This window comes from Trematomus bernacchii, unplaced genomic scaffold (genome assembly GCF_902827165.1).
Source record: "Trematomus bernacchii unplaced genomic scaffold, fTreBer1.1, whole genome shotgun sequence".
Taxonomy (NCBI): domain Eukaryota; kingdom Metazoa; phylum Chordata; class Actinopteri; order Perciformes; family Nototheniidae; genus Trematomus; species Trematomus bernacchii.
Genome location: NW_022987792.1, coordinates 1,907,753 through 1,919,755, shown reverse-complemented (window position 1 = coordinate 1,919,755; position 12,003 = coordinate 1,907,753). Strand labels below are relative to the sequence as shown.

General features: G+C 38.6%; 1 protein-coding gene across 1 annotated transcript in view; it reads left to right on the top strand.

The window, feature by feature from the left end:
* The window catches only part of tmem131 (transmembrane protein 131), a gene marked incomplete in the record, with an annotated part of 75,545 nt that overhangs the window by 45,443 nt on the left and 18,099 nt on the right, over positions 1 to 12,003 (top strand). Inside the window, 11 exon segments of the mRNA XM_034149708.1 lie at positions 845 to 979; positions 3,851 to 3,955; positions 4,038 to 4,124; positions 5,228 to 5,380; positions 5,468 to 5,543; positions 6,766 to 6,880; positions 8,779 to 8,917; positions 9,153 to 9,262; positions 10,357 to 10,429; positions 10,523 to 10,674; positions 11,437 to 11,549. Of these exon segments, the coding sequence (XP_034005599.1) occupies positions 845 to 979; positions 3,851 to 3,955; positions 4,038 to 4,124; positions 5,228 to 5,380; positions 5,468 to 5,543; positions 6,766 to 6,880; positions 8,779 to 8,917; positions 9,153 to 9,262; positions 10,357 to 10,429; positions 10,523 to 10,674; positions 11,437 to 11,549 (1,258 nt within the window).

Below are 12,003 nucleotides of genomic sequence, written 5' to 3'. Positions count from 1 at the left end.
ACACTAAACAGCCAAAACACACACAGAATAACCCCTAAGAGACACAAAACTACACCAAAATTAACACATATTGAAATTCAACAGTCAAAAAATACACAAAACTTTCCAAAAGACACACAAAAGGACAACGGTTTGACACTTAATAGCTATAAGACATACAAAAATAGACCAAAGGGACACAAAACTACTGCAAGTCGACCAACATCGACACATTGAAACTCCACAGTCAAAACACACACAAAACTACCCCAAAGAGACACAAAAGGACAATGGTTTGACACTAAATAGCTAAAAGACACATAAAATGACCCCTAAGACACAAAACTACTACAAATTGACCAAAATGAACACATTTTGCAATTCAACAGTCAAAAAACACACAAAACTACCCCAAAAAACACACAAAACTACCCCAAAAAACACACAAAACTACCCCAAAAAACACACAAAATGAACCCTAAGAGACACAAAACTTCTAAAAATCAACCAAAATTAACACATATTGAAACTCAAAATTAAAAACTTCCCCAAAAGAGACACAAAAGGACAAAGGTTTGACACTAAACAGCCAAAACACACACAGAATAACCCCTAAGAGACACAAAACTACTGCAAATCGACCAAAATGAACACATATTGAAATTCAACAGTAAAAAAACACACAAAACTTTCCAAAAGAGACACAAAAGGTCAACGGTTTGACACTAAATAGCTATAAGACACACAAAAATAGACCAAAGAGACACGAAACTACTGCAGATTGCAAAAGTGCAGTCACACAGTGTTCTGCCAAAGGACTCCCTTCACAGTTGTTGGTGTTGAACTTTTCCTTTCTGTCCTGCAGCTGGAGATAAAGTCGTGGCTCGTCACAGGAGACAGTATTTCGATGGAGCTGCTGAAGACAGAGAAAGGAAACGCCACTGTGGCTCTGAACCGCCTCCGAGAGCTGCAGAACATCTCCGCCTCCAGCCACAAAACTGTAAGGATTCACACTCTTTAAAGAGACTCGGTTACAAAAACACTCAGAAAATCAAGTATACATAGATGGGATTTAAAAAGCTAACATTTTGCATCAAATTGAGTTAACCCTTAGATGCATAAGTGGGTCTTTTTGGACCCGGTGAGGTGGTTTTCTTGAAGTATCTTTGTAATTACATTTTTTTATCATTTCATATTCCAGCTATTCCTCAAAAAACATGTTTTGGATATCATGCCATTTAAATTTTAAATTTTATACATTTTAAGAAATTGTAGTTTTTGTATTTCTACCCCAAGCTTCCATAAGTGGGTCTAAAATGACCCGCATGCATTTTCTATGGGATCCTCTGGGAACCTTTGATTCTTATCACCTGTTGCTGTCAGGAATACATTCACTGTAGGACACACAGACGACTACACAAGTGACACCTCTCAGGAAGATTATTTTACACAGCAAGATCTGATACCTGTCACTATAATAATAATAATAATAATAATACATTATATTTGTATAGGGCTTTTCAAGGACTCAACATCGCTTTACAATATAAGGGAAGGTTAGGGTGGGGAGGGTATAGGACTATCAAACTTGATCAACCGGCATGGATTGATGGGGGGTGGGCCTATGAGTAGACAAGAGGAGAAGAGATGAGTTTTGAAAAGGGACTGGAATACCGTGAGGGTCTCAGAGTAGCAGAGATCTTTGCATCAATATGTTCAAAACGGTTTTTTTCAAAATGTAAAAAAAAATTCTAAAATTCTAAATAGTGAAAAATTTAATGTAAAATATTTCTAGTGTCAACCAAAATATAATACTAAATATTATACAAGGGATTTTTCTTAACCAAAATGGCATAAAAACACATATTATTCTAATACGGGTCCTTTTTGACCCACTTGTGGAAGAGAGTAGGGTCCAGGCACTCGGGCATCTAATGGCGCGTTTCCACTACACGGCCTCGCTCGGCCCCGCTCGGTATGGCTAGGCCTCGTTAGGACTGGCTCACTTTATGGCGCATTTCCATTACAGTTTAGGAACTGGGGTAGTATCTATAGTAACGCAGTGTAGGCGGAGCCGTGACGTGATCTTCAGAGGACCCCAGAAAAACAACACAGCCGTTAGCTGTTAGCACTCAGAGCTCACAGCTCCTCATATCTGTTCAGAAACTAGACAAAAGTGAAACAAGTACAAACCACAGACTGCCTGTGTCATGGTGAATACAGTCGCTGCTTTCTTTATGTCTGTATAGGCCGTTGTTGTGAGTGTGGACGGTCGGAGCATATACTGCGTTAGCTTAGCCAATCTCCATTTAGAAAACAAGCATTTTAAAAGGTTTTCCGCCTGCCGTCTGTCTGCAGACTTGTCAAAGCATTAATTCATGGTTTTTACTAACCGGTATCAGTATGTTGTTACTTCTGCATCATTTTGAAACGTGTATTACAATTAAATCACGGTCAAATATGTCCATCTTGTTGTAGTTGTTGCCCCCTTGCCAGCGATGCTCTCTCTAGTTTAGCATACTCAGCCCGACTCAGCCTCGTTGTCTCTGGCCCTGGACCCACGATTTTATGAGGCCAGAAAAACTGTGAATTAGGACCCGCCGGCCGGTACTAGGCCAAGTGGAAACGCAACCAAAGACGGGCCGCTGACGTCACAGCCCTCTTAAACCGGGCTGCGCGCTGTAGTGGAAACGCGCCACAAGGGTTAAAACAAATGATTTCGTAGTTTAGTTTAGTTCAAAGTTAAAATGTTCTTTACAAAGGATGCTAACATTTTCAGAAGTTTATCTGGATGTTTGAAAGCAAGGAGGACAAGCAAAAGTGACTTATCTTCTTCATAAAAACAACCAAGGTCGAACACAAGGACCTCAGTGTTGTTAGAATTGAGATGAAGGGAAGTTAATGGGGAGCGGTGTCGCCTATCTAATGCGATAAAAAGAAAGGTCCATGTCGAGGCAAACAGAAGACATGTTGCGAGTACTTTAGGGTGAAAGGAGGAGCAGTTAAATACTCGAGCACAGTCTGTGTCTTTGTTCTTCCTCTGGGTTATTCCTTGAAGGTTTGCAGGGGGAGGCTCGAGAGAAACTGGTGACATTGCAACTTCTACTGATGAAACAGAAACATGCTTATCAACAGTTTCAGGATACACACTTTTACACAGTGTCTAATTGTTACACACACATTTAGAGAGAATGCACTTTCAAAACTTCTACAAATGGACTAAAATGAACATATTGAAATTCAACAGTCAGAAAACACACAAAACGACCCAAAAGAGACACAAAAGGACAAAGGTTTGACACAAAATAGCTAAAAGACACACAAAAATAGACCAAAAGAGATACAAGACTACTGCAAATCGACCAAAATGTAAACATATTGAAACTCAACAGTCAAAACACACAAAACTACCCCAGAGAGACACAAAAGTAGTGTCATTTTTACGTGACAAACAAAGCATACAGTGAAGGAAATAAGTATTTGATCCCTTGCAGATTTAGTTAGTTTACCCACTTACAAAGAAATGAACAGTCTTATCATTTTAATGGTAGCTTTATTTTTACTAATGAGAGAGAGAGAGAATGTCAAAAAAGAAAATCCATTAAGCTTGCTTTGTTTCTCACGTAAAAATGACACTACTTTTGACAAGGCGTTAAATGTTTTAGGTTTATTGGATATAAATTTGCATTAATTGTAAGCTTTCATGCTTCAAGTGTCTCAGTTTGTATTGGTTTATGTAACTTGAGAGTGCTTGAGAAGTGTTTTAACTTTACCCCTAGATAGCCATAATCCCTGTAACAAGATTAAGGTTATTCTTGCGTATAAAAACACACATTGACCAATTTTTTGTCTTATTTTTGTCTCTTTAAAGGTGATATTAGCATCCGGCTATTATGCAGCATTCAGAGTGACACTGGTGGCCAAAGCACTGGAGGGCCTGTATGATGGAGCCATTCACATCACCACAGATTACGAGGTAGGAAGAAAGCCAATCAAAAGCTGCTATTTTTAAACCAATCAGCATTCAGTCTAATGTTGCCTCTTCTCTCCTCCATCAGATATTAACCATCCCAGTGAAAGCTCTCATCGCAGTGGGGACGCTAAGCAGCTCTCCGAAGCACATCGTTTTACCGGCTTCGTTTCCAGTGAGTAACTCGGAGGCCTAATTCCAAACCGACCCCCACACACACTTCCAGTCCTTTAGCGGGTTCACATGGAGGGTCCGCCAACAAGTGGGGAGTGGGTTATCAAGCCCTCCAACAGCGAGTTAGTGCAGGCCTGAAAAATGCTGTTTACAAATAGTTCTGTGCAAACGTTTACTAGTAAGTTGCACCAAATAAGAGACATTTAATATTGTATTTGATGTCAACTTGAAGGTTAGACTTATGATACGATAATACTTTACTGTCAGATCAATCGGACATTTTTCTTGCATCGCAGCACCTCCATTTGCAAAATCAAACAAGGTCACATATTAAGGCACGATGCAAGGAAACAGACATTTAACATACCATTGCAATCACTGAAAAAATAACTAGTTTAAGACCCTCTAACGTACATTAGATCTGGGATGTTTAATTTGAGGATCGACTGGTGCACAAAGGAGTGCTTCAGTCTTACTTTATTGAATGGTGGGACCCTGTACCTCCGATTTAATGGTAACAACAACAACTTGTTCATTTGTTTGTAAAGTTTTAAACGTAAAAACCAAGTTATAATGTTGATAAAAAGAGTCTAAATATCAAGAATAATGTTTAAATGTTGATTATAAAGTCTAAATGTAGATACAACAAGTTGCAATATCAAGAATAAAGTCAAAATATTGAGAGAAACGTCAAAATATTGCAAATAAATGTCAAATATATTGAGAATAAACGTAAAAACCAAGTTATAATGTTGGTAACAACAAGTTTCAATATCAAGAATAATGTCGCGTCGGGCTCCTGATCTGCCTGTCGGGTGTTCTTTTCCCCATAATGACCGCCTCGCTGCACATTATCCCTTACTTAATACAAAGGGAGGTCAGGTACTCTTTAAAACAGCTGGTAGTTATGGGTACTTTCTACTTAAGTACATTTCAAAGCCCTCTTTACTTTTACTTGAGTAAAGAAGTTTAGTCAGTACTTCTACTTTTACCAGAGTACTTTTAAACACGAGTATCTGTACTTCTACTTGAGTAAAGGGTGTGTGTACTTTTGCCCTCTCTGCTCTTAACGTGTCTGATATGTGTTTGTTATCTGTTCTTCAGGGCAAAGTGGTTCATCAGAGCTTCAGCATCCAGAGCTCCTTCACTCAGAAAGTGCGGCTGCAGCAGATCCGCTCGCTGACTGAAGACATTCGCTTTTATTATAAGCGGCTGCGCAACAACAGAGACGAGCTGGAGCCCAGACGGAAGTCCAAGGTGTGTATTCCCCTTCATCTCACCTCCCTGATCTCATTATGCTCCTTATGAACGTGAACTTATTTTTCTTTCCTCCATCTTTTTCAGGTGGCTAATATTTATTTTGACGCCAGCTTGCAGTGTGGTGATCACTGTTATGTGGGGCTGCCATTTGTGCTTAAATGTAAGTTGTTTCTTTTGAGTGTGTGTGTGTGTGTGTGTGTGTGTGTAAAATAAAATATTTACGGAAGAGTTGAAGGGCCGGGCATGAGAGGTAAAAACAAAAGGACGATATTGAAGAATAAAATCCAACTTAAAGTTATATATATAGTATATTGATTTTTATTCAAATGTTTAACTTTTATAATCAAAATGTTGACTTTATTCACCAGATTTTTACTTAATTCTTAATATTCTGACTCAATTTGTACTTAAGTCTCAACATTTCAACTTTATTCCCAATATTATGACTTTATTACGAACATTTTCACTGTTCTTATTGGATTTCAGACTTTTTTGCCATTTATTCTCAATATTTTTGACTTAATTCTCGATACGTTGACTTTAAAGGGGACCTATCATGTAAAATGCACTTTGTGATGTCTTGTATACATAACTATGTGTCCCCGGTGTGTCAGGGAACTCACGCAGCGTCAGAAAATAAAACCCTCTCTTTTCCTCCGTACCCAAATCTTTTAAAAACGGGGGTACAACGGGCAGATACAGATTTGCTGACGATATGACGTAATTTCGGATGGTGGACCCACAGAGAGTTGCTATCAGAAACAATGCCTGACGTGTTTTGGACGTAATCTCGTCTTTGTTTACATTAGCAAGCCTCGCTAACACTCAGAGCTAACCTGTACTGGAGAGCACATGTGTTTAAAAAGCAGGAAATAAAAAAAGGAACTCACCTTGTGATAAACCCGCAAGAGAAAAAGCATTTGAGCTCCATACTGTTTCAGAAATAATCCTTGATGTGGTTTAGAACAGGATGGCGTTTTATCACAGCAGAATTTAACTTTATCTCCGGTAGAATTCTGATCAGGCATTAGCTCCGCCGCCTCTTTTTTTTTCAAGCTAAGGACCCAAAATCCGCGTTTCTCTAACAGGGCTGCAAAAGAGGGGTTTGAGAGATTTCTAAAATGCATGATCGGTTTGTATTTTGAGAAAACATCATAGACATGTTTTTATATATCTGAGACCCATAATATATGCCTAAAGATAGCATGATAGGAGCCCTTTAATCTTAACATTATCGCTTCATTCTCAAAATGCGTAACTATAAAAATAAATCTTCCTTAATAATGTGTCCCTCTTATGCCTGGCCTGAACACTCTTTGGTGCAAATCTCCCACAACAAGAACGGAAATGTTGTATTAATGAATCTGTATGTCCCTCCCCAGCGGAGTCGAAGCCTCACGGTCTGGCGCTTCAGGAAGATATCTGGGACGCAGACGTAGATCTTCATCAGAAACTCCTGCGCAGATGGAAAGAGCTCAAAGAGCGCTCGGGACACAAGTGAGTGTCCCCTCTTCCTCATGTCTCTTCTACATCAACATGTGTCCCCTCTTCTTCATGTCTCTTCTACATCAACATGTCCCCTCTTCTTCATGTCTCTTCTGCATCAACATGTGTCCCCTCTTCTTCATGTCTCTTCTACATCAACATGTGTCCCCTCTTCTTCATGTCTCTTCTTCATCAACATGTGTCCCCTCTTCTTCATGTCTCTTCTACATCAACATGTGTCCCCTCTTCTTCATGTCTCTTCTTCATCAACATGTGTCCCCTCTGTGTAAAGAGACTCTGAAAGTTTCAGGAACAAAGATTCTCTCACTTTTTGTCCTGATCCATTTTTATAAAAACCTGTCTGAAAATGAGCTGATCAGATTTTGGCCACTTTATGATGTCATAACGATGTGTTGGCTTGTGTAACCATTAGCCAATCAGCAACCAAGGTAACCCCCCCCCCCCCCGGGGAAAATCGGGGATCGGATTTTTTTTTTTTTTTTTATATAAAATATTTTTATACATTTTATTTAATGTTACAAAACAAAAATGACCATGTTCACGTCTTAAAGTCATCCTGAGGCCTTAGTTTTGGGTTAAAATTACACATCATGTATGTGTTGCTTCTTTTGGGCTTGTTTTCATAGACCTGGTTGCTTATTTCTCTCAAATCTGGCAACAGAGTGGGCGCAGTGTCTAATAGTAGCAGTAAGCTAACAAGAGGCTACGTTCAGCTGGTGACTCGGGAGTCGGGACAGAGAAAATGTCAGGAGTTTGGAAGTATTATAAAATTGAAAGCGAAGGCAGTGTAACAGCCAGATGCAATGTTTGCAAGGCGGAGGTTCCGCGTGGTGGAAAGAACAGAGCTACGTTCAACATGACCAATCTAATACAAACACCAACAACAACAACACGACGAGTACACAGCGGCCACTCAGGTAACGGCACTGAAACAACCGACACTTTCAGAGACTTTTAAAAGGAAAGAGAAACTACCCCAGAACAGTGAAAAGGCCAAAAAAATAACAGCCAAGATAGCTGAATTCATCGCGTTGGATGACCAGCCGTTATCTGTTACCTTTTTTTCCTCTTAATGCATTGCATAAAGATCGGATCGGGAAAAATCGGTATCGGCAGATTGTCAAAATCAAATGATCGGAATCGGATCGGGAGCAAAAAAAGGTGATCGGGACATCCCTATCTCTAATGTATATTATATAAAATCCGTTCCCTGTAAATGTGTGACTTTTATCTCAAAGAATTTCTGACCTTTCTTCACAAACTTATGACTTCAAAATCTCATAGTTTTATATTTTAACTCAATCATATACCAGTTTATTCTCGGTGAACATCCAAGTGTTTCCCATTTAAATTCACGACTTTGCTCTTGAGTCAGAATAAGACCCCATGGTTCCACGTTTATTTCTGTATTTTCTACCTGCAATTCCCTTTATTGTCACGTAGTCTTATTCTTGTTCTTTATTAGGATCCCCATTAGCACTAGCATGAGCATTGGGTATTCTTCCTGGGGTCCTCAAACATACATCAAACAAAACTAAGACAAAACAGCTCATCATTTCATGTAATTGAACATTCAATATGAAGTGAATAATTGTACAGAACTATACATAGCCACAGGCACAGTTCAATTATACTTTATCATACTGAGATGATTTTTAAAGGTCACCTATCATGCTATTTTTAGGCAATAGCATAGGTCTCGGATATATATACAAAATATATAAAAAACATGTCTATGAAGTGTTTTGCTCAAAATACCAAACAGATCACCCATTCTAGCCATGCCTCATATCCCTCTATTTCACTTCCTGTTTCAAAAGTGCTGATTTGGGGTATAAAGCACGGTAAACGTCACAAGATGTGTTTTTTTTTTTTCTCTTTCCAAAAAGGATCGAAGCCGTCTTTGAAGTCAACACGGACCTCCAGAAGAATGTGCAAGCTAAAATCACGGCTCACCTGACCTGGCCGTCGCTGGTGAACTCCTCTCAGAGAATCATGTTCCCTCTGACCAACACAAACAGCTCCTCTGTGAGTAAACAACAACAACCAAACACACACACAGGAATGTCTTGAGGTTCCGCTGCAACTCTGACTGCTTTTAAATCCAGGCTGAAGACTTTTCTTGTTGCCGCTGCTTTTAATTGAACTATTCACATCTCACACTGCACTGTAACGTTTATTCATGTACCTGTTGTTATTCATGTTTGATTATCTCTGCTTATTAATGTGAAACTGAGTGTAACCTCTCTGTGTGTTCCTGCAGGAGGAGCAGGTGATTCTGCAAAACCCTGCAGACGTGCTGGTTTACGTGCAGGTGCTCCCTTTGGCCTTGTTGCCCAACCCCTCGGTGTTCTCTGGAAAGCTGGCGGACAGGTGGGACGTTTTCACAAACTCAGCACTTTCTCATTTCTATTTAACACCCTTCATCTTCCTCTCACTGTGATCCTCTCGGGTTTCTGGGCTTGTGTTTACTTTTTGATTTTAATATTTCACTTATTAATAACAATTTTGACTTTTATTCTCAACATTATAACTTCGTTTTTACGTTTATTCTCAATATTTTTGACATTTATTTGCAATATTTTGACGTTTTTCTCAATATTTTGACTTTATTCTTCATATTAAGACTCTTTTTATCAATATTATAACTTAGTTCTTACGTTTAGTCTCAATATTTTTGACTTTATTTTCAAAGGTTTGACATTTATTCTCTACATTTTGACGTTTCTCTCAATATTCTTGACTTTATTCTTGATATTTCAAACTTGTTTTAATCTACATTCAGACTTTATGTTGATATTTAGACTGTTTTTATCACATTTTATAACAATTTGGACTTTAATTCACCACATTTTGACTTAGTTCTAAACATTTGGACTCTATTCCTGATATTTAGACTCTTTTTATCAACAATATAACTTAGTTCTTACGTTAAGTCTCAATATCTTTGACATTGAATCGCAGTTTTTGAAGTTTTTCTCAATATTCTGACTTTATTCCTGATATTTCAACTTGTTTTATCTACATTTAGACTTTATCAACATTAAAGCGTTATTCTTCACATTTGATTATTTTTATCAACATTATAACTTCGTTTTTACGCTACGTCTCAATATTTGACATTTATTCTCCACATTTAGACTTTTTTATCAACATTTAAACTTTATTCCTTATATTAAGACTCTTTATATCAATATTATAACTTTGTTTTTATGTTTATTCTCAATATCTTTGACATTTAATTGCAGTATTTAGACGTTTTTCTCAATATTTTGGCTTTATTCTTGATATTTCAACTTGTTTTTATCTACATTTAGACTTTATGTTGATATTAAGACTGTTTTTATCAACATTATAACTTAGTTCTTGTGTTTATTCTCAATACTTTGACATTTTTCTTCAATATTTTGGCTTTATTCCTGATATTTAAACTTTATTTCAACATCAATAATCATTGTATCTCCCAGGCTGCCATTAGGAAACCTATCCAACATCAACATCGACACGAGCACCTTAGAGTTCCAGGTCCACAGAAACCAGGTGAGTGAGTTCACAGAGAATCAGCTGTTTCTGAGCTGCATGTGGACGCAGGTTGTGTCTAACAGACTCTCTCTCTCTCTGTGTGTTTTGCAGACGTCCCTAATAAAGAGCAGCTCAGGCTTCGTGGAGGGATCGACCCGGCCCTTTGTGTACAACCTGCTGCTGCTGCCCGGAGAGATAAAGGCCTTCAACGTGAGGTTCACTCCCACCAGCAACCACAGCGTCTCCTCCCTCCTCATCGTCAGGTAATGGCCGTTATTACAGAAAAATAGACTGTTTCCATTGTGTTGGTTTCTTTTCCTTGTGTAGCTAATACTAGCCTTGTTATCCGGTTGGTATTCAAGGAACTGGTTCAGGGAATTTCTTCACGAATAGGCAGAAACGTCCACTTAGACTCAACGGTGAACTGATTCGAAAATTCAAGATTCAAGGCTTTTATTGTCCTGTGTACATAGCTACAGTGTAGATATGACAATGAACATCTTAGGCTCCTCCAACAGTGCAACACAATAAAACAGATAAAATAGTGCAAGTAAATACAAATAGAATATAATGGAAATAGTGCAGAATAGTCTATATACAAGTAATTGGAATATTGATATATATAAGTTGGTATAATTGTGGTCAGAAGTAAAAGTCACTAACTTAAAACCACCAGTTTTTGGCCATAACTCAATAATTTAAACCCTATTTATGACAATTTCACATAAATCAGTTTGGAAAAAAAGTATTAACGCTGTTAGTGTAGTCACTGTATGTTGTGTGCAACTGCTGCATTGGAAAAAACATGTGTATATTGTCAATAACAATAAGGAAACGTTGGTATTTCTTGACATCAATATTGCATTTTGATATCGTCATGTTCATTGACGTCAATGCCGTCTCCCCATCTGAGTAATGGGAAAAAAGCCTGTGTTTTTAGAAAGGCAATAACTAAACTAAGTATGCATTCTTCTGTGGTCTGTGTTTTTCTTCAGGAATATCTGACGGGATCGACACCATCATTCTTTCCACGGGCAGAGGAACGACGGAGAGCCTGAGGTGGGCGGGGAAGCTCCGGGTCAGGGCAGCTCTCTGAGGTTCAAGATGACCGAGGCGCTGCTGAAGGACTGCACAGAGAGTGAGTGTGTGTTCCTGCAGATCTGTGGGACCCCGGGATGCATTTACACTGGGTGAAAGGCAGATTAAATACACTTTCATTTAAACAAAGCCATATACAGTATGTTGACGACATCACATCAGGGTTGGTTGTATCTGAAAATTAGATTAGAGAATGATAATTTTCGAGGGGATCCTAAAACCTAAATTCACAAATTATAAAACACATACAGACCGTTGCATAAACATAACATCGATACAGATACACACATACAGGGTGTTTCTCCAATGTCGAGGAAGGCCAAGCCCCCAGGAAGTGCGCCGGACTCTGAGGAAAATATTCGTTGTGGCCAAACGGCAGTACTACACTTCTGTATCAGTCGCTGGGCCCGGAAACACTTTTTCCCATTGACTAACATTGGGAAAGAGACGTCTGTAAATCGTTGGATATTTTTTTTAAACTAAATAAACTACCC